The 27,262-nt window shown below is 39.1% G+C and overlaps 1 protein-coding gene across 1 annotated transcript in view; it reads right to left on the bottom strand.

Moving 5' to 3' along the window:
- Window positions 1-7,590: 7,590 nt before the first annotated feature.
- LOC6541859 (dnaJ homolog subfamily C member 16) overlaps window positions 7,591-27,262 on the bottom strand; it is a 171,576-nt gene continuing 151,904 nt past the window's right edge. The window contains exons 10-11 of the mRNA XM_015159195.2: window positions 26,123-26,505; window positions 7,591-7,896 (exon numbers count right to left, since the gene is read on the bottom strand). Coding sequence (XP_015014681.1) covers window positions 7,678-7,896; window positions 26,123-26,505 — 602 coding nt within the window. The 3' untranslated portion in view covers window positions 7,591-7,677. The remainder of the gene's footprint in view (window positions 7,897-26,122; window positions 26,506-27,262) is intronic.

The raw sequence follows: 27,262 nt of genomic DNA, 5'->3' as shown, positions 1-27,262 counted from the left end.
CTCTGTAGCTACCAGTACAATAAACTCAATATGTCAGGAATATAATCAGCATTAGAAATTATTGAGAAATTATTATATAAAGGAGAAGAAGAAAGGAAAAAAGAGACGCAACCACTTTAAAGTCCAAATTGAACCATACAGTGCAGTGCACCAACAGCGTACTGCACCCTAAAACCTATGTGCGTCGTTTATAGCGACGCTCACAATACCATGAACTGTCCTAAGAACAAGGATGATGACATTGCTTACAGGGAAGTTAAGAGTCGCCTTATCAATCGAGTGATTTTAGCTAGAGATCGTACCACACTTATAATAATACTGAGCCATCATAATCCACGCCGAAATTAACATTATCCAGCTACATGTTAATCATTGCGCAGCTGCTTAGGGCCTGCTGGCTCAGACTGCGACGGAGCGCGATGTAGACATCTTGCTCTTAAGCGAACCCTACGCCAGCAGCTACTTGCTGCTTCAGGAATTGGCTGGCAGCTGCTATGCTCCGTCCAGCGACAGCCCTGACCAGTTCGAGGAGATGCTGGAGGTGCTTGTGAGCCATAATCGGAAGATTATTACTGGAGATTTTAATGCCTGGGCAATAAAATGGGGCAGCAGTGTATCCAACCCCACAGGTCGAGCCGTGATAGACGCTATGGAAATGATGGACATGATACTGCTGAACGACGGACGGAAGCCGATGTTTAACAATGATAGAGGTACTTAATTTATTGACATTACGTTTATCAGCAGGGGGCTAGTGGCTAACTCTAGCTGGATAGTCCATAACGTTGTTACGCTGAGCGACCACCCCCTGATTTTCTTCAGCCTTTCACCGGTGGGCACGACTTGGAGACGGCGGAGAAGAACAGTCGGGCCAGCATGGAACACTAGGAAAATCGATTAGGACATGCTGGCATACCAAATGGATTTCCTGAAAATCGCAAATGGTCACGCAGAGACTATGACGGCTGACCTTGTTCATAAGCAATTTGTAGCAATTTGCGGCGCAATCATGACTAGGTGGAAAAAGGAGCAGCGCAAACCACCTGTATACTGGTGGAGTGCAGCTATGGTCTGATTGCCTCAGGGCTAGCAGAAGGGCGCAACGAGCCAAAGGTCTCATGGTGTCTTTTTAAAGGAAACGCTTAGAAAATTAGAATTCAAGCACCACATAGCGGCTGCCTAAGCGCGTGCCTATAAGGAACTGCCGAATAGCGTAGACAACGATACCTGTATCCTTCCCTATAGGCTCATAACCAACAAGTTAAGGAAGAGTTGGGTAACGCCATTGTACTCCGATGCCCTGCCTAGCATTGTAGTGGAACTATTCCCAATGTAGACAACTTCATTGCGGCCAACAGCACAAGCCCCTGTCTTTGAATTCTCGAGTCGTCGAAGCAGCCAGGCGAATCAAGCCCAAAAAAGCTCCTGGCTTGGATTGAATTTCTGGAGCAGTTGCCAAAACAGTGGCTTTGGGTACCACCTTTCAGCAATGTCTTTTGGAGGGGATCTTTCCCGCGAGGTGGAAAAGCGAGAAACTAGTCCTGTTGCCGAAAGGCAAGGAACCAACACATGCTGCAAACAGCTACAGCCCATTGTGCGTGCTGGATATCCTTAGAAAATTATTCGAACGAATCCTGTATACTCAAATAGAGTAAATAATCGAAAGTATCAACGGCCTAGGAAGTCAGGAATACGGAGGAAGGGCACAAGGACGCCTTCAATGCCAGATGGTCCGAAGGGCAACGCTGATATATGGTGCACCAGTCATGTCACTTAGGCTCATTAGAGGATTCAGGACTATATCCGAAGACGCATGTGCGTCCGTCTGTCCGTATGAACGCCTCGACCTCAGGAACGACAAAAGCTAGAGTGTTGGATTAAGCACGCAGCTTCCAGAGACATAGACGCAGCGCAAGTTTGTTTCCAAAATGGTACAACACCCACTCTAACGCACACATACAGCACAAAACTGTCACGCCCACACTTTTGAAAAGTTGTGTGATATTTTTTTCATTTTTAAATATATATTGTAAATTTCTACAGATTTGCCAAAAAAAATTTTGCCACGCCCACTTCTACGACCACAAAGCGCCCAAAGCTGTCACGCCCACACTTTAAAAAAATGTTGATATTTGTTCACTTTTTTATATAATATATCCTGTAAATTTCTTTAGATTTGCCAATATACTTTTTTTGTCACGCCCACTCCTACGCCAACAAACCAGAGAGGTATATGAGGAGTAGGATGAGGAGGAAGAGGAGGAGGAGGAGGAGGAGGAGGAGGAGGAGGAGGAGTATTATTATTATTATTATTATTATTATTATTATTATTATTATTATTATTATTAATATTATTATTATTATTATTATTATTATTATTATTATTATTATTATTATTATTATTATTATTATTATTATTATTATTATTATTATTATTATTATTATTATTTTATTATTATTATTATTATTTTTATTATTATTATTATTATTATATTATTATTATTATTCATTATTATTCTTATTATTATTATTACTTATTTTTATTCTTATTATTACTATCTTTTCTTACTTCTTATTCATTCTTCTTATTATTAATTCATTATTCTTCTTCTTATTATTCTTCTTCTTATTCTTATTATTATTACTTATTCTCTTCATTATTATTCATTCTTCATTATTCATTCTTCTTATGATTAATTATTACTTCTTATTTATTATTATTATTATTAAATTTATATTGCATATTTATTTTATTATATTTATTTTTATATTTATTTATATATTTTATAATTTATATTAAATTTATTAAATTTCTATAAGTTTGCCAAAATACTTATGCTAATCCCACTCTAACGCCGACGATCGTTCAAAACTCTGACGCCCACACTTAAATAACTTTTAAGTTTTTTTTCATTTTATTATTTTTTTCACAACTTCTACCGATATTCAAGAAAATTTTGAAATTTCTGTTAGCACTTCCACGACCTGAGTAACGGGTTTCTGATAGTCGGGGAACTCGACTATAGCATTCTATCTCGTTTATGGTTCAAATTATACCTCCATTTCAGTAACAGATTATTTATTAGAGACTACATAATTTGATTTTACAAGGGACATTTTAAGTGAATTACTCAGTAATAAAGTCTGGCCAATATGTAGTATTTTTGTCAACACCATTAAGTAAATGATCCTCCAAATGAATATTTGATTCTACCTCAGATTCTTCAGACAGTTCTCGTTTCAGAAACTTTCCGACTTTCGGAACCTCCTTTGCGTCCAAAAGTTTTTGTGTAATCTTTAATACTCTCTGCAGCTTAAGGGATATTACAAAATTTAATATTTGAACAGAATAAAACTCTACACAAAACCAAAAATTGCCTCATAATAAAGGCAATATTTAAAAAATTTAAAACAGAAGAGAACGCAATATCCGTAACTCAGCTAGTGGGAGTGGGAGCGATAAACTTCAACAATCTCTTTGTCATATCAATAGAAATTGGAAAAAAAAAAAAATTTAAATAAAAAAAATATATAAATATATATATATATAAAAATATAAAAATATTCACAATTCTCCGCTCCGAATTTATTTTGCTTTTGCCAAAACCAGCCAAAACCAAAAATTATTCAATAATTATATTTTGTACACACAATTAATAAAACTCCGTTAGCTTGGCGAGTGAATCTCTTTTGTTTTGTGCACTATTTCAAACAAATGAATTAAGCCTTTGGTTTTTTTTTAGCTTTCGGTTCTGTTTACTTCCTTTTTTGTGCGTTGTCCATAGTGCTGTTTGGTGTTGTTTTCCAAACAAACGCCGTCAGCTAATAAAGCCTGAGCCAACGACTTGTTGGCTGTGTGATAAAATGGTAAGATCGCAGCTAATCCTCAAATATTGGCAACATCGGCAGCTAAAAAATATTCGTTTCATTCCGTTGTAGAGGTAGCCCAATTTGGGATTACTAGAGATTCAGATTTGTCGGCACAGATTTCTTAACCAGGAATTCCACCTGTCCTGTTAAGCTTACGAGTATAAAGGAATATTGAAACACAGAAACACAATCTGCAGTGCCAAAACCCCTCATGTTGGTTCCACTAAAGAATCAAATTTTCGTTCATCGGCTTTTCCCTGATCGAACATCATCTGATGTATTGTCTTATATACCGGAAAAGACAAAAGCAGAAACATGAACGTGGAACAATTTTATTTTTCAAGATAACTGACCGTCTTTCAACTGTCCCTAATGAGCTACTTTCGACCATATGTTCTGGTGATTTTTTGGGCGGAAGTTAAGATCAAAAATAAAAAAAAAAAGGGGTCGTTAGAATTAAAATAAATTGTATTAAATTGTATTCTGATTGCCTTTCCTTTGCCAGCCATATCATTATGTTTACAGAGACTGGGTTAAAGCCAGAGACACTTAACTCACGTATGTACAGGCACAAACGTCCCTCCAGGCGGAAAGGATGAGTCTTAATTGTGGTTAGGTCTACCCTCACGTCAGAGGAGGTATTTTTTTATGAGTTTCGTAACGTAGAATTCATATGCGTAAATATGCCATTTTCCGATATTCCGGTTGTACTTGGCTCTCTTTCACCCTTCATTGACCAATTTGGACTTCTTCGAGTAGATGATTGCCTGAAAAAATCTTTATTGGATTTCCATTTTAGTCACCCACCTATTGACATAGTTATTGTAGGCCATTTTGCAACAACCCCTTTGCGCACAAAAGACCTCCTTTAAAAGGCTAGGAACGAGTTGGTTGAATTATGACGCCTAGTCTTTAGCGATGTGTGCTGTTTGGTGCCTCGGTATGGTATGACACCGCCGCACAATTAGCTGCCAGGAGGCGACTGGCCTCCTGCCATAGGCTGATCCTGCTTGGATGCCTATCGGTATGCCGAACAGTGTCCACAGCGGCATTGCAGGTTCTTGCTGGAGCCACCATGCTTGACTTGGCTGCTAAGAAATTAGTGAAAGAAATACAACCTAAAGCGTGGATACCCGCTGGAACGACTGGCTCTATGGCGAGGACATTGCGTGTCTAAGTCGGGAGCAGAAAGAGATTCGCCTAGAGGAATGCTTGCTACTGAATTGGCAAAGCCGATGGGACGACAACAGCGAACCAGGACGGGTGACGCACAGGTTCATCATCTTGTCTATCGGGATCCAAATTTTGGTTTCTTGCTCACTGGGCACGGGTCGTTCAACGCATTTCTGCACGGGAGAGCCCTCAGCGATACCACTGCTTGCGCATGTGGTATCACCCATATCTCACCCATACGAGAATTTGATGCATGTGTTGTGCGCTTGCCCCTATATGAAGGTTTGCGAGACCTCGATGGACTTGGAGTGCAGCGCGTTGGCGAAAACTAGACTTTTGAAAGAATCCTGGAGGATCGGGAGAGAACCCAACGGCTTGCAGAGTTCGCTGAGGAGGCGAAGGAGACTGACGCTTCGCCGTGTGATTAGTGGGCGAGAATACTGCCACAGCTTGCCGCAGCTTGTCGTAGGAGGCGACTAATACGGCAATAGGTCACTCCGCCCGTGCTTGTCGGAGCCAAAGAGTGAGGCCGACCGAGCCTCTAATTTTCGGTACCACGGGTTGAGCAGTTCCAAGACTGCTCATTGAGGTCGGCCCCCTTGTGGGAGTCGCTGTTAGAGCCTTCGTGTTCGACGTTTGAGTGACGGCGCTGTTTGCCGAACACTCGGGTGCTGTAATCCATAGAACAGTAAAGATTTTAGGTAGATCTCGCTCCTCAGCAAGGGGGAGTGCTTGCCCGGCAAGCAAGCACTCGAATTGCTACCGGGGTGGTTGCTATGTACATAGCTATAGCTTCCAGACCGGGACGTTTGTCTAGCGTATCTAGACACACGCATCATATGCTCACTTGTGGGTGTAGAGGGTGCCATGGTTGTGGAACACGACACCCTTCAATCTGTCCCTATCTACTGTCATACTGTCCCTATCTACTATCTAGCGAAACCACAGCCAAGGGAACGGGCTTGGAATAATTAGCGAGGAAAGAAGACCCTTTTGAGCTTGACTCTAATCTGGCAGTGTAAGGAGACATAAGTGGTGTAGAATAAGTGGGAGATATTAGACCTCGGTTTGGTATCGTTAATGAAATACCACTACTCTTATTGTTTCCTTACTTACTTGATTCAATAGAACGTGTATCATTTTCTAGCCATTATACGGATATATTTATTATATCTAATGGTATTGGGTTTTGATGCAAGCTTCTTGATCAAAGTATCACGAGTTTGTTATATAATATAATCGCAAACAAATTCTTTAATAAAACGATGCTTTCATGTGTTTTTCATTTGAAAATTTAGTATAACTCCAATTACTCAGGTATGATCCAAATCAAGGACAGGTAGGGAGTTTAACTGGGGGGAGTTTAAACGGAGGTGTCCTAAGGCCAGCTCAGTGCGGACAGAAACCACACATAGAGCAAAAGGGCAAATGCTGACTTGATCTCGGTGTTCAGTACTAAATCATTGTCGAATTTTTGCCTGGCGGAAGACATAAAGTCGCGTCTTATTCCTCCTCGATAACTTCGCTTTGTCGGTTGTTTAAGTGTGCAGTGAAGAAGGCCAAACCTAATTTTAAAGTGCTTCAGTTCGGATATTCGATACACTGAGATCCATTTCTTGCCACATATATGCGGCAATATAAATTTCAGAAAGCCCTGGCGATCTCGATGTTTTAAGTCCAGCACATTTTTGGATTGGTGGCCAGCCTTCGTCGTTCATTGAGCCGGATGGGACAAAAGAATTTCAACCGCTAGTATGGCTGGCAGCGCGTCTCATCCAACATAGGGGATAATGTCGAGTTTCGTAGTCGCCATCAGATCTTAAATTTATTTGTTGTAAATATTACAACCTTTTAAACACAATTATGCTCTACGGCATCTCAGCTGTGGAATTATATAATTTCTTATCTACGTAAAGATGCAGAGGAGCTGCGGGAGCATCTAAGCTCGCGTTCTATCTCTCTCCTCCTCCCGTACTTTCGAGCTTGCACTATTGCCTTATCGTTCTGCTGATCGCTCTGCAAAATAAAGTCCCTCATATCATACGCTTTTCTAACCTATCCATATGAACATCGCTGCTAATAAATCAATTTTTTAATTTCAACCATAGCTTTTATAATTATACTATATAAAATTTAAATAAAATATAGAATCAGTTATAAATCGTTTCACTGCCTAAGTAGGGAACGGTCCAAATAATTTTGCATAGAAACGTCTGCCTTGCAAATCAGTGTTGTCTTATGGTTCTCAAATTTTCATTCATTTTCATTCTCAGTACCTTTGTCGAATGTCATAATGGCGCAACCCCAGACAGAAGCACAGAATACGAAAATTCTGAAGACGCCACAATGTACTATTAGGTAATATTAGGAAAACTAACAGAAAATTAAAGCTTTATGCACGAATTTTATACTACGGAACGCATCCACTAATTAATATTCACACACGATCTCGACCTTTGCTTATTGTTCCCTAGCATTGTGGGCACATGTCGTTTTAAGTTATTTGAAATCAATAATTTATGGTTCTACCGCAATTCAAATTATACCTACATTTTACTAACGGATTATTTATTAGAGATTACATAGAATAAAATTAAAGTAATTTGATTTTACAAAGGATTTATATTAAGTAAATCACTTAGTAATAAAGTCTGGCCAATAATTTATGTAGTATTTTTGTGTTCTTCCATCAAACAATCGCTCAAGCCAATTGTCAAGACCATTAAGTAAATTATCCTCCAAAAGAATATTTGATTCTGCTTCAGATTCTTCAGAGACTTCTCTTTTCAGAAACGTTCCGACTTCAGGATCCTCCTTTGCGTCCAAAAGTTTTTGTGTAATCTTTAATATTCTCTGTAATTAAACAGGTGATACAAAAATTTAATATTTGAAAAGATTAAAACTCTATTCAAGCCCACGAAAATTGCCTCATAATAAAAGCGACTAATACTTAAAAAATTAAAAACTACTCAGCTTGTGCAAGCGCGAAACTTCAGCAGTCTTTTTGGCATATCTATAGAAATTGGAAAAAAACAATAAACTTACAAGAAAATTAAGAAAAAATCATAATAAAACTTCTGACTTCAAAACGAACAGTCGTGTTCTTTCTCCGCTCTGAATTTATATTTCCTTTGCCAAAACCAGCGGTGGTTTTTAATAAATTCTTTAATAATTCTATTTTTTACAGATCATTATTAAAACACAGTTCCCTTTGCGAGTGAATCTCTTTTGATTGTGCACTATTTCAAACAAATTAATTAAACCTTTGTCTTTGTGTTCTGTTTACTCTCACTTTTATGCGTTGCACGCCGTGTTGTTGGAAATTTAACAGCTCTATTGCAAGTTTTGATTTTGTGTCGTTGTACAGTGGTCTTAATCAGAAAACTAATCTTGCCTGTTTGAGCAGCCAAAAATGTCTTATTGGCTGCGTAATAATATGGTTTTAAGTGCGCTGGTTTTAGCGGCCAAACAAATTTGGGATTGCTAGAAATTCCGATTTGTCTGCACTAATTTCTCAATCTGTGATTCCCACCTGTCCCGATTTAAAGGAATATTGAGTGCGGACTACCGGCGCAAGGTGGTCCTTCAAAAACTCAATCTGCAGTGCCAAAACCCCTAACGGTGGTTCCTTTGAAGAAACTAATTTTCGTTTTTCGGCTTTTCCCTGATCAATCATCATTTAATTTACTGTCTTCTATACAGGACAAGGCAAAAGCCGCGCACAGATCTTACGAACGTTGCGGGCATCCGCCCGGTTTACGGTCTTCTAGCTCGATGTTGATTTTCACTGTAGCTTCCTTGATGCTAAAGTTTCTTCGTCATGTTTTAACTCCTCAATGCGAATAGACTTGTTTCTCCTAAAGCCTTCTCTTAAACTGAACACAGTGGTTAGGAAAGACGACAGTTAACCACAGCAGGATTCTTCCTGTTCAAAATCATTGGCTAAGGGGGACGACAGATGCCTGTTTGTTAATTGAAGTAATTACTCAACTAGTTTCCACCACTCACGATTTATTAACTGGCGCAGCCGGAACACATATAAGGACCAAAAAGTGACGGAAAAGTTATATAAATTAAATTATTATTAAATAATTAATTAATAAATTAAATAATTTTATTAAATAATTAATTAATAAATTAAATTATTTTATTAAATAAATAAAATTTATTAGAAAATAAGCGCAGGTAATTAACCTTAAGCAAGAGTAAAATATATTAATCAAATGTATAAATTAATATAAGTAGAGTGCTGCAGGGGGGATCCCTCGCCACAGTCACTAGTATATTGCCGTTTGGCCGATGATCTCCAGGTGTCCCTCGTACGGAAGCGGGGGGTAGTGAATTCACTTTCTTTTGGCTTCTGGCCTAGGGACTCAGATATCTATGGTAGTTTATAATGATAACGACAGATGTCGGAGTAAGTTTTATGAGCTTGTGCACTTTATTATTGGATTGACCTAAACGAACTGACTTAAAAGCTAACATAGAAAAAACTTCATAGCGGCCTCTGCCAATGTGCAGAGCTTCTGCCGGCTATGTGCGAGCTTGCGGCCAAATGCTTGGTCCACAATTTGGCCGGTGCTGGTGAGCGGACGATCGGTCCGGTTAACTTAGTTAACTTATATATACAGTGGACGTGAAAAAAGATTTTTGGTAAATCGATTGAAATTTACCACACTAATAAAAAAATGAAAAAATATCAAAACATTTTTGAAAAATGTGGGCGTGGTTTTGTGGTTTTGTGCGGTAGAGTGGGCAATGAGTGGCACAATGATATTTGGCAAATCGATACAAATTTACAAGGCTAATCATAATCATAATACATCATCTAATGTATTGCCTTATATACAGGAGAAAACAAAAGCAGGCTACATAAAAGTGAAAAAATTTAATTTTTCTAACTGATGACATTTCATCCCTACTGAGTTATCTTTGACCATATGCTCTGGTGATTTTTGGGCGGATAGTATGGTTGTGAAAGAGTTCGAAGCTAAGATCAACAAGAGAGAATGCTATAGTCGAGTTCCCCGACTATCAGATACCCATAAATCAGCTAGTGGAAGTGCCAACGATAAATTTCAACATTTTCTGGAATAAAAAGTGACAGTTTTGCGCGGCTTGTAGGCGTTAGAGTAGGCGTGACAAAAAGTTTTTAGGCAAATCTATAAAAATTTAGAAATTATTTAAAAAATAACACATTATTTAACAAAACTGCGGGCGTGACAGTTACATGCGGTTTGTGGGCGTAGGAGTGGGCGTGGCACAACGTTATTTGACAAATCTATAGAAATTAAAAAAAAAAAATATATAAAAAAAAAATGTAAAAAAATTACAACTTTTTTTTAACGTGTGGGCATGACACTTCTGGGTTTTGTAGTTCCTGAGATCGAGGTGTACGGACAGACGGACATGGCCAGTTTGACTCGGCTATATCCTGATCAAGAATATGTCTACTTTATATAGTCGGTAACGCCTCCTTGTGCCTGTTACATAGTTTTCAACGAATCTAGTATACCCTCTTACTCTACGAGTAACGGGTATAAAAATAGGAAAAAAGGGCCGTGAGTATTATACTTCCCTCACTTCTTCTTACTCTTCTTCAAAAAACGAACATCTAGCCTCACAATCTACTATTACGCTAACTACATTTTATTCTGATAGCCTTTCCATTGCCTCTCATATCATTATGCTTACAGAGACTGAGTTAAAGCCAGAGACATTTAACTCTGAAGTTTTTCCAAGGTATGCACACTTAGTTGCGGTTGATGAATCCCGTAACCTAGAATTCATAGGCATAAAGCTGTTCTTTTCCGATAACTCTGTTTATATTACGTGCTCTTAGATTTTGGCGTCTTCTACGTCCCAAAATATATATTATTTAAATCTTCTCTCTGCTATCTAAGCCGTCTCAAATAAGCTGTCCGAGAGGGACAAGTTGGTAGCTCTAGATGATTTTAATATACTTAATGGTCCACAGAAGAAAAATTGAATATCCTTCTCCCTATCGCACAACACGACTTTATTGACGGCTTGCTCAACTTATCGTTGTCGCTTGTTAATTATATTCAAGACACTCTTGATCGAATTTTGGGTTTATGTCTTGTAACAAGTCCTGAATGTGTGTTTCTGTCCAGAGTAGCACTCCTTACTCAACTAAAAGATCCATATCATCCAACTTTTGAGATGACAATCAATACAGTTACCGTAATAAAAGAAAAATCAGAGAAGTCAACCAAGCGATTATCGTTTTCGCAAGGCAAACTCTCTGAGTCGAAATAATTTTATCTGGCTTTAATTGGTCCGATTTTTACTCCTGCAACATAATGGCAATCAAATCATTTGTTAACTCTTGTGTTCCGATGTACTATCCGTCTATATCCAATAAAGAGTTGACACACCTAAAGATATTCTAAAATTCAAAGATACCGGTTCTCAGTCTATGTTTTCTAAATATTTAAGGGCTCGTTTAAATTTTACCGTGATTAATGCTTAGTTCTAGTAACAGAACTATTTAAAATGTTGTAAGTTCCAGTTCGCACAGGATCGAAACAGCTTTATAATTTCTTTGACACTAAGCTCTGCGGCCTTAAAATTGGTTCTCTTATCCGAGTTATTCCAGCGGCGATCCTCTCCGGCTGATAAAGTTCCTAATTGCCCTCAGGCACGAGGCGGTGTCTAGTGAGTGCGCCACATACAAATGCACTGCCCTTATAGAAAGGCATTGAATATGAATATGAATATGACACCCCAGCGCTTCTCACTTCGGCGAACGACCGTGACCAATTTTGGCGCGAAGTAGTCAATGCCCACATATGTGAAAGGGCGGCTAGACGAGCGGCTGGCACGGCCGCCATTTGGGGTAGTCTGGCCCGGCGCTCTCAATCCTACACCTTGGGCAGGATTTGCGAATATTTTTGTAAAGAACGCGCAACCGTGGGATGTAAAAGGTTCTTCGAATTCGGGTTATGCACTTCCATTTCGCGTTATATAGTTCCTATATGGTAGCACAATCTGTTGGCTGTTGTTTAAATTTTCCGCCCGACCGCGGATTCGTAATAGCTTATCGTCGTCTAGAAAGATGTTTAAACATATTAGTTTTTGCATTTACCTTGATCCAGGCTTTGGGTGTCCTTGGCAAACTCGGATGAGTGCGCGTAGCGCCATAATATGATTTTGGCCCGTTGTACCATCTGTCAAGAAACGCTTTGTTTTGGTGTCGTCTTGCGAGCTTTAGCTTGAAGCCGCTTGATATATAGTAAGAAAATCGATATAGCGCGATATAATCTCCACCAGTCGGACATATATTCTGCGTTTTGTCTTGTAGTAGGAATTTTGGACCGTTTAACCACTTGTCGACGTTCTTTAGATCAGTGGATTTCGTTGCAGGATCGGCGGGGTTCACTTGGGCAATTGATTCACGTTTGTGGTTTCTAACACTTCACCAACTCGATGCTTTACGTACTACTGAAATTTTCGTGGATCCATGCGAAGCCAACTAAGACGGTTTTGAAGTCGGACCAGTAGGGACCGATAACAGACTAAGCGGCGCAACTTTCGCCTCTGACGCTACAAAGCAAAGGTATGTTTCCTTCCCTTGGCATACTCGTAGGTAGCAGACTGCAGCGTATGCCATTTCGCTGACGTCGACAAATGTATGTACGTTGCTTTCAGGGTCTCCTTTATTGAAGTAGCACCGTGAGACTTGTATGGTAGCAATGATAGGTAGCGAGCGTTTTCATTGTGTCCATTTGGGTGTGAGATCTTCAGGTAGGTGTCAACCCCAGTCAATAGAGCTTCACTATACGTCTTGTAAAAGGATTTTTTGAACGATTGTGTAGCATGAGATAAATCCAAACTGGTCGTACATACACATTAGTACTTGCAAGAGCTCATATTTGGTTGGTGTCTCATCTCCTTCCAGTACTTTGTGTCTCAGCCAATTAGCGAATTTGAACTGAAAAACTAACTCGTCGGGCTCCGGCATCCAATACAGACCGAGCACCTTTTCCGTGGTCGTAATTTCAACTTGCTTCAACTCATTGGATGTCCAGTTACGTATCTTAAGGCCTCCCGATGCGCAGTAAAGAGCGCTCAATTCCAAAGGTAAAGCGCTCATGGAGTACGATATACGCTAGGCGGTTTTGTGTCGTCGCCGCGATCCCACCATAGAAACCTTTGCGGGTCTGCTTCAGTGGGTCTCACCCTGATCTGATGAAACATTTCGGTTATGTAGCCACAAACTCTGAATGAGATTAATAGGTCGAAAAGGTGTTTCGACAAGTCGGGTCCTCGGAAGCACTCAAGCCGGGGGAAAGCGCCGGGGGAAACAGCTACCAGTGTTTGCAAGTGGGGTTGATGCATCCTTAAAATGAAGACCGACTTCGTATCGGCTGTCTTTGAAGACAGCAGTTGATTGTAGGTGGTAAAAAGCTTGAGTGTCCCCTCCCGATAGCATTTCCCGTGGAGTTGATGTTTCTATGTAAAACGTTTGGTTTATCGCTTCGTGAATATTGCTATCTAAATGGCTGCAACTGCAAGTGTGTATGTTAACACGCCCCAGTGTTGTCTGACTTACATTGCAGCTTTGTGGCGTTCATCCTAGTCGGGTTTTCGATGCTATGGGTTGGTTCTATGCTCCTTCGCGTATCTTTAGAGGTTAGATTCCAGCGTTCTAAAATGATTCTATAGGAAGACCTTTTAGGTACCGAAATCTCAGAATCTACCGAAATACGTAAGCTGTGTACGTCCCGCAACTTGTACTTAGTCCGGTGCGAGCGTTGGATATGTTGAGTCGTCGGTGTGCGTAGAGTGATTTGTCCACCGTAGGCACAGTGTTTGCCTGACTCCCCTAACACCTAACCCCTAACGAAAATTGGTGTTATGCATATGATGCACATACCTTCGAACTCTGGACAATCTTGCACTTTATGTTCCGCCCTTTGGCAAGCTGCGCACTTTGGCATGTAGATCTATGGCTCACATCTCTCCATATGGTGTTGTAGAAAGGCACTGTGACCTGGCTCGCTGCCTCAGCGATTTCATATAACCAATCACTCAAGATCTGCACGGAGGATGCTTTGCCGTCTGTGGTATAATATATATCGCCCATAGTAGCTTTAGTTGGGTGAGCAGCTTGTCCACCAGCTCTTGCACGAGCATCGCAAGCTTTCATCGTCAGGTAAATATTCCGTACGCCCAGCTTATCCCTGGGTGGCGGGATTTGTTTGACCTTGCTTACTAAGTGGTTTAAGCCTGTCGGGGTTATGTATGTATTTGGTGGCAATCCCTTGTAGTGTACGTGATAAAGACGCTTATAAAAAGACGCTTCTAATAGCAGCATTGTGAAATTTTTGTCTGGCGAAGGAAATTGTCTGGCGTTTCATTCTTTCTCGATCGATGCTGTGGGCTCCTCCATTCTGACCTTCCATGAGCTGAGAACTCTTCTTTGACAAATATTTGCAGTAGTTAATTTTCCACCTTTATAAAAGATTTCAGAAAGCCTTGCCGATCTCGATGAATTTTTTGAAACTTAAAAATCAATCGCTTCCCAATGAAAGTGGCGCACTCCTAAAGCTGGTTTTTGTGGATGACGTGGTCTTGTTAATAATAAGAACTTGCCATCCATGAAGTGGCCTTTAGCGAGAGTCGTTGATTTCACGAGTGCCGGACCTATACTATTACCTAACGCCCATACTATAGCTAACAATTCTGCTTTATTTGTGGCATAAAATCACGTAAAATATAAGAGAATAGGGTTGATACCACTCGCGGGCGCATCCGTTGTCAAATCGAATTGTTTCTTGACATCAGGGTATCTGAGAAGATAAGACATTTCTCAACCTCTCAAAGTCCTTAAAGAAACATCAGTAATAACTGCCTAGACATTAAAATAACCTAGATTCATACAGATTTTTTTTTGGTTCTAGTGAGGACAAGTGTCCATAAGCATGGGTTTTACTTTCAATGTTTCGGTCTTTGCACCCCAGTTGCTTCCTATGAACCCAAAGTATTCAAAAAATTTCTATGAACCTTTGCTTGAAAAAATTGTCTTCTTGTTGGACACTTTAATTTAAGAATCATATAGGCTTTTTAAAACTTAATATTTTTCCTTAACATGGCCTTTTTTATTCTCGAAAAAATAACCACATCATCAACGGAAGTCCACAAATCTCATATTTTCCGATATTGACTGATTCTTCAGTCCTGGGAATATGTTTACCTCAGTTTAGCGTACTATTCTGAATTGACGAAATCTAGTTGGCGTGTGGAAATTTCTAAATTGCAGCAATAATATTGAGCAATTGTGGTCTCTATCCAACATTTCCCTATGCACAGAATTCGGCTAACATTAGCATATTATCTATATCCTGTTGCCTATAAATACCGTTAGGTTTACTGAATAAAATCAGTTACAGTTTTCCCCACAAAGAAAAGCTTAAGTCATTGCATTCAACAGAGGCTGTCGCTGAGCTGTCATATGCCATATACACAGTCCAACTGGTATATGTTCTAGTTGCGACGTCCTAAAGCAGACGGTTTATGTACTGTATGCCATGCATCTAAACCGACAAATCTGAGTTTTGGAAACCCCGACAGGTTTCCGTACCAATTGTTGAAACCAACCTGATAACTCTTTCTCAACGACAATTTGAATGATTTTGTTATCATTAACTCCGTATCCAGATGGAACACAATATTAATTGCCATAAAAAAAGTCATTGTCTCTCCAGTTATCGATTGGTAACAGGAAGATAAATTTCCAACATAATTGGATTTGTCATTAATAATGTTTGTTTTTATAAATCTATTTATATCGGTGCGGTTAAAGTTTGGGGTAGTTATTAAGGGCGAGTTGTTGCTTCTTTAGCTGCGGTGTCTGCTTATTCATTGCCTTTGATGCCGATGTGACTGGCGACCCATAGAATTTTGACTTGACGAGCATATTTAATAAGTAAGTCACGGATCGTTGAGATGTAGAATGTTGTATTGCGTATATTGGTAATTGATTCTACTGTGGAAAGGGAGTCGGAGCAGATTCAGCTTTTCCCTCTTCTTGTTAAGACTATTTTTAATGCTTCCAGAATGGCTATGGCTTCTGCTGAGAATACTAAGGAGTAGATTGGAAGCACTGCTTGTTTCAGTGTCTCGTCTTCTGTAGTTATTGCAAAGCCTATCTTGTTTCGAGAAGCATCTGTGTAAAATAGTGTATAAGTGTTGTTCTTAAGTTGATCCTTGATTTGTAGAATTGTTTATTGTAGATATCCTTGTTTGTGTTTGCATTTTTTAGGCTGCATAGTTGGGTGTCTATTGACTTTATGTCGAAAGACTAGGGTGGATTAGTTGATTTGTGTTTATAAGGTAGAGAGGTGATTAAGTTAAGTTAATTAAGTTAAGTTAAGTTGCCCTTGTCCGTCTGTCCGTATGAACTCCTCGATCTTAGGAACAACGAAAGCTAGAATGTTGAGATTAAGTATGCAGCTTCCAGATACATTGTTTCCAAATGTTGCCACGCCCTCTCTAACGCCCACAAGCCGTTCAAAACTGTCATGCCAACACTTTTGAAAAATGTTGTGATCCTTTTTCACATTTCTTTATATCTTGTAAATTTCTATAGGAAAAAAAAAAATTTTAAGTTTTGTTTTATTTTTTTCCCTATTTCTACCGATACTCCAGAAAATTTTGAAATTTCTCGTTCGCACTTCCACTAGCTGAGTAACAGGTATCTGATAGTCGGGGAAGTCGACCATAGTATTTATCTTGTTATTATGTGCACCATGATATGTGGGTGGCTATTGTATCATAAATATTTGATGATGCTTAGCGATTTGTTTAGCGACTTATGTAGTTTTGTTAGGTGAGGTTTAAACTTGTATTTTGTGCCAAAGAATAAACCTAAGGGAGTGAGTTCGTTCACATTCTTAATATTTGTTGTTGGTGTTGAAACTTGGCATGCACATTGTTTTTTCCGGCAGATGTGTATATGTCTGCATTTTGTAACTGATAGCGTCGGTCCCGACTTTTGGGTCCATTCACCTATTTCAGTAAGAAGGGGATCCAAGTTAATAGATATATGTTTTTCTTTCTTGAAGTCGATGATTATGTTATAGTCGTCTGCATAGGCTGTGTGCTTGAGAGTTTCTCATATACACATACTCTGATTTTCCTGTTGGTCATGAAATTTGGGACATATTTTTTTATTATTGGTCCACAACCCCAAACCGTGAGCTGTTTGATGATTGTGTGTAACCCTACTATCTCAAGGGCTTTCGCAAAGGCTAGAGAGATGATGGATAAATGTCTCTTTTCGGAAAGGGCTCTGTTAATAAGAGCGTCTACATATAGTAGACAATCCATAAACAGTGCATTGTGTTTATTTTTCATTTCTCTTGCATAAATGACGGGGGGAATTGAGTATCTTCTGAGAGTAGGGACCAGTGGGTAGCAAATGTGTTGGATATTTCTTCCAGGCAAGTAAGGAGGTCTGAATTCTGAGATTCATGGATTGAATTCATACAAATACGTGTATTTGTGTGGAATTGTGAAGCCCACAGAGCTTTGTTATATTACTCCAAATTACTTCTGGTTTTGATTGTGGTGAGATTGTGGAAGTGAATTTGAAGAGACTCTCGGACTTACACTCTTCTCTTCTATATTTTTAGATTTCATGACGAGAATAAATTTTTGGAGTTTTTCAATTTCTACTACGTTTTGTGATCTGAGGTTTTCAAATGTCATTTTCGTCGATTCCTCTAAGATCGCTTGAGTTAATAACCCCTTTAACACAATTAAGACTTTGGTGTTCTGGTATTTTAATTGGTATATTGACGTTGGGGGTGTTTGAAGGCAAGCTGATAAGGTTTTTAGTTTCTCTGCTTGCAATATGTTTTTTGTTTGGATGAGAAGTTTTCCAACTTTTGATTTTTAGCAGTCTTTAACCTCACCTTGGATTATGAAGTCGATTGTTTGATTTATTATAAAGGGAGAGATGTTTGCCAGCGATTCCTCATCTGTTCTAGACGGTACTAGGAAGATACCGTCCGGAGGTTGCTTCCTCCAGATGTCTGGCGGGTCAGACACGTTAAGGGTCCCCAAACTTAAAGGCTTCTTAAGAGCTGCCGAAATTGAGCGTCACTCTGAGCAGAATGCAAAAAAGCACTCTGTATCTTTCGTTTGTTTTGGGTTTGGATTCGGATTTGCATGCAGCGCTACGAAAACGTCTCGCGGAAGAGCGCGACCGATGGCTTAGGCTGTCGAATGTGAACTGAAAGTCACGGGTAGTGTTTGATGTTTTATACAAAATGGCGAACTCATTAAATGACATATTTCATACTGCACCCAATGTCCAAAATAAGCTATTTGCAATCTTTATCCGCTTTTAAACCGACAAATATGTACGTGTTCACAGCGGAAAAATAGAAAAAATGTATCGCCAGGTGTGAATGCACCGCAATCACCAGTTTTATTAACTAATCGCCTGGGGGCATAAAAAACACATCTAAAGAATTGAATTGCCTTACTCGAGCAAACAGCGTAGTGGAAGCAGTCAAAATGCAACAGGAGTTGCACAAAATATTGTTTACCTCCGGATCCAAGCTGTGGAAATGGATCTCCAACAATAAACAGGTTCTTGCGAAATGCCCAATGAGGAGAAACACGTCGAAGTTCACGGTCCACTGTGGACAGCCATAACCAAGCGAGTGGTAAGCTCCGAATCAGAAAAAATTTGATTCATTGGGCGAAGTCAAAGATATTTATGCAGACGCTATGGGGACTGAACCAGCGATTTACTACTCGTTGGTCAAACAATTCTGAAACATTTATATGTACTTCTGCTGACTTTATCGGTATGACATCACTGCTGATTTCATCAAAATGTACAGACACTTCCAGACAATATTCTTTGCACGTTCGATTAAACACTATGACATACGGTACTGCTTCAGCCTTGCATCATCTCACTGAGATTCATCGTAACGGCTTTGCAGTCATTACATCGTCATTTTACGTGGATGATATGATCACCGGACCATTTCAAGTAATTGAAGTAATTCAATCCATTCAAGTAATTTTTGCCGTGGCCACTTTCACTTAACTAGGTGTTATTCCAATCACTCTGATTCTATGGAAAGACATGCAAACAATGATCTGAGCACACATCAAGACGAAGTGACAAGCTTCTGGCGTTCCAGCTCCACGGATTTTGCGAGTAATCAATTCAATTCGTAAATAGTTCTGGCTGACCTAACAGAGGATCCAGTTGAATTGTATCTTGATGCAGTCATCTGCAACTTGGTCACCTTAAATCGTAGACACTGATGCGGACGTCGTCAAATCAGAACACAGAAAAAGCACCTCTAGCACAACAGTTGTCTATAACTATGTTCTTTTAAAGTTAACGAACATTAGCTCGTACATTCAGTGTTTACGAACAATCACATACGTGTTTCGTTTCCTACGATCTACAAGGGGACCACAAATCTTAGCATACAAAAATCTTTATCAATTGCATAGCTTCGGCGCACATCGTTCTTCATGAATTCTACCGTCGTCATTTGTATCTGTGGAATTGGACCCAAGGGTCTATTCGAACGCTCCTGGATGGAATCAACACCTGTCGAACAACCTAGTCGTAAAATCTTGTTTCGTAAAATAGATAGGGCTGAAAAAAAAACGTCTTCCATTAGTACATTATTTCATTGCGATTTCAGGGGACTCTCTCCAGCTGACGTGCTTATCTCATATAAATTAAACATAGGTCTGAATACTTTCACTGCTGTAATTGGGTAAGTCTTCCTTGCTTCTATACTTAATTGTTTGGTTAAGGATTCCGGGTTATCTGTTTTTTTTTTTGTTGTAATAGTTCGTTTGGGATGTCAGTCTTCCTACTCGGCTAAATTGTTCGTTACGGTTGTGAGTATTCTTTTTTGATCTGCTTTGATTGCAGTATTGTTGTTCTGTTTCTGATTTTAGAGCTTCTTTACTGGACCTATTTACTGCATGTCTTTCCTATTTTCATTCTCCGCAAATTTAGAATGAACCATTGAAGTGAGCATACTTTCTGCCGGAATGACTGAACTTAGCCACTAGTGTTCAGAGCTGCACAATATAAATGCAAATAAGCCTGTAGAAGCAGGAAAAAATATAGTAAATCATTCTAGGCAGCTTGGATCATCATTTGACGAATGTAGCAAATTGTATTTGGTAAGCTTAAATAGAAATATGCGGAAGATGTGAACAAATTGTGATGAGGTCAAATGAGAACGTATTTATGATGTTACATTAAAACCAAGCATCCATTCTTGACACTACTATTAATGTAGTCAAGAACACCAAATCTGCTAACGGTATCCCTCCTACAAAATTAAGTTTGTGGTTATTGAAAAGCTTCGGGAAGCTCAAACATTCGATGAGAAATATTTTGAAATTTAAAAATTTGAAATTCATTCAAACGAGATCATGATTATCGGGTTTGAATATGTATGTATTGTAACGATTTTGTCAGCAAACCGCTGCTGTTGCCCAAAAATGCTGAGCTAGATATTTTTCCCATCCGCTACATGCCGATTCTGTTGCAATCGTCGGGGGCGTCAAACTAGGGGTTAGGCCATATCTGGATGGCCAATTCTGGAGTGGTCGCTGAAAGTGTCGTAGGGTCTTTGGGTAAAGGGATGGTAACTATGGTAACTCGCGTTTCGCAAATTCACTCCCACTCATCCTTTGCTGACGGCATTTCGTGTGATTGTGGTCATCAGCAGCGTTCATTCCGGACTAGGGCACCGTCGCTACCCCCTCTTGAGCTTCCAAAATTCGCTGAAGGCTATGCTAGCTGGCTAGACTACGATTATAATAGATCTACGTAATCTACGAATCTGTCTGAGGGACAACGGCTTTGGAAACCATTCGCTCACTGGAAATTTCGGAGGACAACTATACTATAGCTCTGGAATTGTTACAAAACTGATTTTCTAATCGCAGTTTATTTTTTCAGGCGCATTTCATTGAAATTCTGGGTAGTGCAGAGTGGTTCGGTTTCAATGCTTCGTGAGATGTCGGATAAATTCACCGCTCATATTCGTGCTCTAAACGGAATCGGCTCTACGAAACAAATCCCTGGATGCATTATCGCCCAAGTACTTGTCCAAAAGTGCATCTCCGGCGATTCAGGCGAGAACATTTGGAGGACTCAGTCTTCAAAAATTCAATTCTAACGTGGGAATCCATGTAATCGTTTCTGGAGCAGCGATGCAGGTCGCTGGAGAATATGGAGTTCGCCATGGCACGCTATGCGCCAGGCAGTCGATGGATGTAACAGAATATCTGATTTACGTAGGTCGGCGCTTCTTGCTTCAAGTCTCAGCCCTTCGACCTGTGCGTTCTGCAATGATTCAGGGCTCTCAATATATTGTTCCCAGAGCTTCAAAAACGAAGAAACGCTTGCCTCTGACTCACATCATGCCGAAGAACCCTCTGCATTGCCTGGAACGTCTGCGGCTCTTCTTGCACAGGATCTCAATAAAGATTTTGTGCTCCTAGCCACTGCCACCGTATTAGTGCAGAACCGTTCAGGAATCTTCGTTCCTTTCCGTGCTCTGCTCGACTCTGGATGTCAACTGCACCTAATAACTTCCCAGCTTCAACGAAGGCAAAATCATCATTATGAACGGAGACATTACTATTTGGAAGGATTTTCAATACCTAAAACATTCAACTAACCTTACCACACTCTGCAATAGTAGAAGAAACAAAACATCTGCAAAGCCATTTTCCGCAGTGGCCTATATTTTTATACCCGTTACTTGTAAAGTAAAAGTGTATACTATATTCGTTGAAAAGTATGTAAGAGGTAAAAGTAAGCGTTTCCGACCATAAGTATATATATCCTTAATCAGGATCAATAGCCGAGTCGATCTGACCTGATCTGATAAAGGGATTAAGATTCCAGGCATATAGATTCCAGACGCATCGCAAGCTTGTTGACCCATACGGGTCAATATTGCCACGCCCACTCGGACGCGCACAAACCGCCCAAAGCTGCCACACTTACACATTTGAAAAATGTGTTGAAACTTTAAAATTTTATTATTTGTCTTACCAATTTCTATAGGTATACCAAAAAATGGTTTGCCATGCCCGCTCTAACGCCCAAAGCGGCCATGCTAACACTTGAGTTGAGTTGAATACGTCTTTCTTTACCACATCACATATTCTCTGCAAAAGTGTTTAGAGTTTTAAAGTGTTAGAGTTTTGGAGTTCTTGATAGGACAGCGCCTAAACCGAAGGAAGAAGTATCTGTTGTAATTGTGTTGTCTTCCTGTAATCTGGGCATAGCAACATTACATTTTCGAATACCTAGCGCTGAAAGTATAAAGCCCATATATTCGATACTTTCTTTTCTTTGGAAAAAAAAACAGTTTTTTACGCAAAACTCTCAGATTGGTACAATTAATGTAACACCTCTTGTTTTCTGTAAAGATAATCACGTCGTCGGCGAAGACATAACCATGTCGGGACTATCAACTTCACCACGAATCAGGTTACAAATAAGAAGGTAATATAAGGTTTGCATCCCAATTTAGGCGCCGTAAGGCAAACAGTAAGACTTTTTTTTGAACTGATTCAATGCGGTATGCGGTCCAAATATCACGTTATCCAAATATTACATATTTGAAAGCTATTTAGATCGGATTGTAAGTCCGAATGGCAAGAAATGTCCTTTCACTGCAGGCATAATTTAACATCGTCTGCGTACATAAGAACACGCAAAGTTTTATTGCTAAGGGAACATGTTAATAAATAAGGTAACAAGTAGCGGACCAAGATGGCTCTTGACAAGAAAGAGAAGATTAAGTGGAAAAATTTATTAAATCAGTTTTCCTAACCAAAAGTGAATAATTAAAAGAGTCAAATGATTTACTAGTCAGTGTAGATGACATCTGTTGAAAATTATTTTTGAAGCCCTCTATTACTAAGGAATATAGCTCCAAAAGGTTGGTGGTTGTTGATCTGCGTTTCATAACTGCAAATGAGGAGTGATAACATTTTCAAAAAGTTTAGGAATAGCCGACAATTTAAAGATTCATCTGTAATTGCTTGCTTCCAATTGGTTACCTTCTTTAGTACAAAGTAATCCATCCATATAGGGGGGAACTATGAAGATTCCAGAGATAAGATAAACAGTTTTAGTAGAGGCTAACACAAGGTTTTCGCACAGAACCTAAGCACACAGCCAGGAACTCCGTTGGGACCTAGCGAATAGACAGTCTTAACACGCTGAAAATCGTATAGCAGTAAGCTTTTGCTTTTTGCTTTGAGACAAAGTAGCGTGACAGAAAATATTATTATTAAAATTCGACTTTGATACCGCGTAAGAGTAAGGCTGTTCGGAATGAGGTCACGTAGAAAATGTGTATTGAACAAACTGCGCAACTAAATGGGAGATTGCCTGATTCGATCTTACAGTTGTACTTTTAAAAAATAATGAGGAAGGGTAAGAAACTGTTTTGAGCTTAGTGTTAACGAAATTATAAAGCTCTTTCGGATCCTGTGCTAACTGGAACTTACAACGGCTTAAATATTTATTGTAACACTGAGCATTCAAATTTAAACGAATACTTAAATATTTAGAAAACATAGACTTAGAACCGGTATCTTTGAATTTTGAGTAAAGTCTGGACGTAGGTGTGTAAACTACAAGCACATTACACATACACAAGCATTAACAAATGATTTGATTGCGGTATAAAAAATATTTATGGCATCCGCCTTTATGTTGCAGAATTAAGGACCAATTAGCCAGATATCAAATTATTTAGCCTCAAAAAGCTTGCCTTGCAAAAACAATGAATTCGATTTGTTGACTTCTCTGATTTTTCTTTTATTACGGTGTCTGTGTCGATTGTCACCTCAACAGTTAAATGATATGGATCTTCAGGTTAATTAGAAAGTGCTACTCTCTTACAAGACATAATTTCGAACTTCGACCGAGAGAGTTTCGAATATAATTAATATGCGACAACGATAAGTCAAGCAAGGATACTCAATTTTCCTTCTGTGAACCACATATATTAGTATATATTATAGTATATATAATAAACTTTTTAGGTGATAGATTTAATTAAAAAAATGTTTTTTTTTTCTTGTTGTAATTTTATTTTATTGGATTATTATTATTTTATTGGATAAGTTTCACCAGAGGTCAGTTATGAACTGATTTACAAATGTAATCTTTCGGCCCAGCAAGCCTTTTACAGAGGATTAACATAAGCCTTTTAAGTTCTACTTTGCTTTATAAGTCAAGCTTACCGGATCATTAAATTTGTTACCGTTAAGAGGTTGATGTCTTGGGAGAATGTATGAGGCTTTTGAAGAGTGGAGCCTTCCAAAAGATCGGCATTATCTTTTTATATGAAGAGTGAATAAAAATCACCTAGAACTACCAACTAGTGCCTGTCGGACAGCTTATTTGAGACGGCTTACAGAAGATTTAAATATTTTGGGGAATAGAAGACGCCGAAATTTAAGAGCCCGTAGTATAGCAAGGGGAAAACTTGAGAGTTCAGAATCTCTGTCTTTAACCCAGTCTCTGCAAACATAATGATTTGGGAGCCAATAGAAAGGCTATCAGAATACAATTTAGTTTAATTAGCTTGCTACGCAAGCCTCTTGCATTTTGATAGGAGATAGCGAGACTGGATGTAAGTCTTTTGAAGAAGAAGATGAAGGAGAAGTAGAGAGGAGGCAGTGGACTGGCCATATAATATATGTATATAGTGGATATAGTTTTATTCCCACTGAATTTTTTCATCTTTCACCACAATCCGCCCAAAAATCATAAAAAAAAAGCTCATTAGGGACAGTTATCTTGAAAAATGAAATGTCCCTAGCGTAAGAAAAGTTAAATTTTTCCACTTTTATGTTATCGGGTTTTGTTTTGTCCTGTATATAAGACAATACATCCAGATTATGTTTGATCAGGGAAAGCCGAAAATTTGCTTCCTTAGTGGAACCATCATGTGGGGTTTTGGCACTGCAGATTGTGTTTCTGTGTTTCAATATTCCTTTATACTTGTAAGCTTATCAGGACAGGTGGAATCACTGGTTGAGAAACCTGTGCAGACAAATCGGAATCTCTAGTAATCCCAAATTGGACTACCTCCACAACGGAATGCACGAAATATTTTTTAGCTGCCGATATTGCCAATATTTGAGGCATTCCCCTTAGGCAGCCTACCAAAAACGGCTTTCTTGCGCTTTGGCGTTTCCTCTAATAGCTTAGGGCTATTAAGCTGCGAATCTAGCGTGGAAAGGAGATCATCAGCTAGACAAAACCTATCTCTAGCCACGCCAAAACTGCGAGATCAGTCCTTTCAAGCCACCTTTAGTTTGGCGCATAAACGATTTCATCTCGCGCATCAAACAGTATTTTAAATTTAGGCCCTTAGCTGCTATGGCTAAAATCAGCGCATTTAGTGTGCACCACACAGACAACAAGTCATTGGCTCAGGTTTTATTACCTGACGGCGTTTGTTTTGGAAGCAGACAAAATTAGTTTTCATGTTTTTTTTTTATTCATACCACTGTAAAAAGATACGAAATCCAAACTTCTACGTGAGCAGTTAGCACGCATACAACTTGGATTATGTGTGGGATAGTGAGAGAGCGGGTGCACAGTGCAGTTAATTTGCATACAAAAACAAAACCAAAGAGCACTATGGACAATGCACAACAAAAAAAGAGTAAGCAGAACACAAAGCTAAAAAAAAACAAAAGGCTTAATTTATTTGTTTGACATAGTGCACAAAGCAAACGAGATTTACTCGCAAATCGAACGGAATTTTTATAATTATGTGTACAATATAGAATTATCAAAGAATTTATTAAAAACTACCGCTGGTGTTGTCAAAGGCAAAAAACAATTTTCAGAGAATTTCTTTGGTATTGGTAACAATATAGGTACGTTAATACTTTTATAGACAATGAGCGGTCCGTTGCGATAACACGACCGTTCGCTTTGAAGTCAGAAGACTTTTGCGTAGTCCCGCAAAAGATGTTATTAAAACGCTAACATTTAAAAACTTACCTTTGTTCCCTGAACAGACTCTGGATGCTTAGCATGGTACATACAAAAATATTTCCGGTGACCATTTAATGCCAGAACAGTACCAACGCAATTTCGGGGATTGACTTGCAAATGTCGATTTTTACTTAATGATAAACGAAGAATTTCAGCAAACCAAGGCAATCCTTTTTCAATTACCATATGCCCAAATAATAATGTTTTGGATTTCCTGTACGGCCAAACTGCCTTGTGAAAGTACGGAATAAGTTTTTGCCGACTTTGACAATCGGTGATAAGAAGTATGGTTCGGCATCCGGGCTTTAGTAGGCGAACCATCCCATTATATTTTTCAGCTCTTAGCTCATATAATTTAAGTTCCGGAAGCAAATTGTTGTGGCGCTGACCTGAAATTGAGAAAATGAGTTTTGTGTAAGAGCTCAGAGAAAACTTGTATATTTTAATGAGCCTTTATTGTAGATGGTTACCCAAAAGTATACCAGCAGTGCCAAAAATCGCCGTATCATTAGCTGAAATAACCAGCCTCACATTAGCTAGACGTTTTATCAGAAAAAAGTTGACGTATAATAAAGACGGTTTTAATATAGATTTATTGATTTGCCCTTCAGAATTATCCTTTTTCATATGGCCCTAATAAGAGCACATCAAAACATTTTAATTTCTTGATTGCTAATTTCTTTTCCTCCACCAAAAATTTACAAAAATTGTAAGTGTGGGCGGGACAGATTTGGGCGGCTTGTGGGCGTTAAAAGAGGCGTGACCAAAATGTTTTTGGGTATACCAATAGAAATTGGCAAGACAAATAACGAAACGAAAAAAAAACCCAACCATTTTTCAAACCCGTGGGCGTGACAGTATTAAGCGGTTGTTGGATGTTAGAGTTTTCGTGGCAGCATCTGATAACAAACTTGCGCTTTTTCTATGACTTTGAAGTCTGCATGCTTAATCTCAACTTTCTGTTACATGTATGTATTTTTTTGTACTCGACTTATGGATTGGCAGAAGCTATTAGTAAAACAAGATAGAATGCTATAGTCGAGTTCCCCGACTATCAGATACCCGTTACTGAGCTAGTGGAAGTGCAAACGGAAAATTTCAACATTTTCTGGAATATCGGTAGAAATTGGGAAAAAAGTAATAAAA

The sequence above is a fragment of the Drosophila erecta genome, unplaced genomic scaffold, assembly GCF_003286155.1.
Source record: "Drosophila erecta strain 14021-0224.00,06,07 unplaced genomic scaffold, DereRS2 tig00000305-arrow-arrow-pilon, whole genome shotgun sequence".
NCBI classification, from domain to species: Eukaryota; Metazoa; Arthropoda; class Insecta; order Diptera; family Drosophilidae; genus Drosophila; species Drosophila erecta.
Note: the sequence above shows the minus strand (reverse complement) of the source record. Positions and strands in the feature narration are given on the sequence as shown.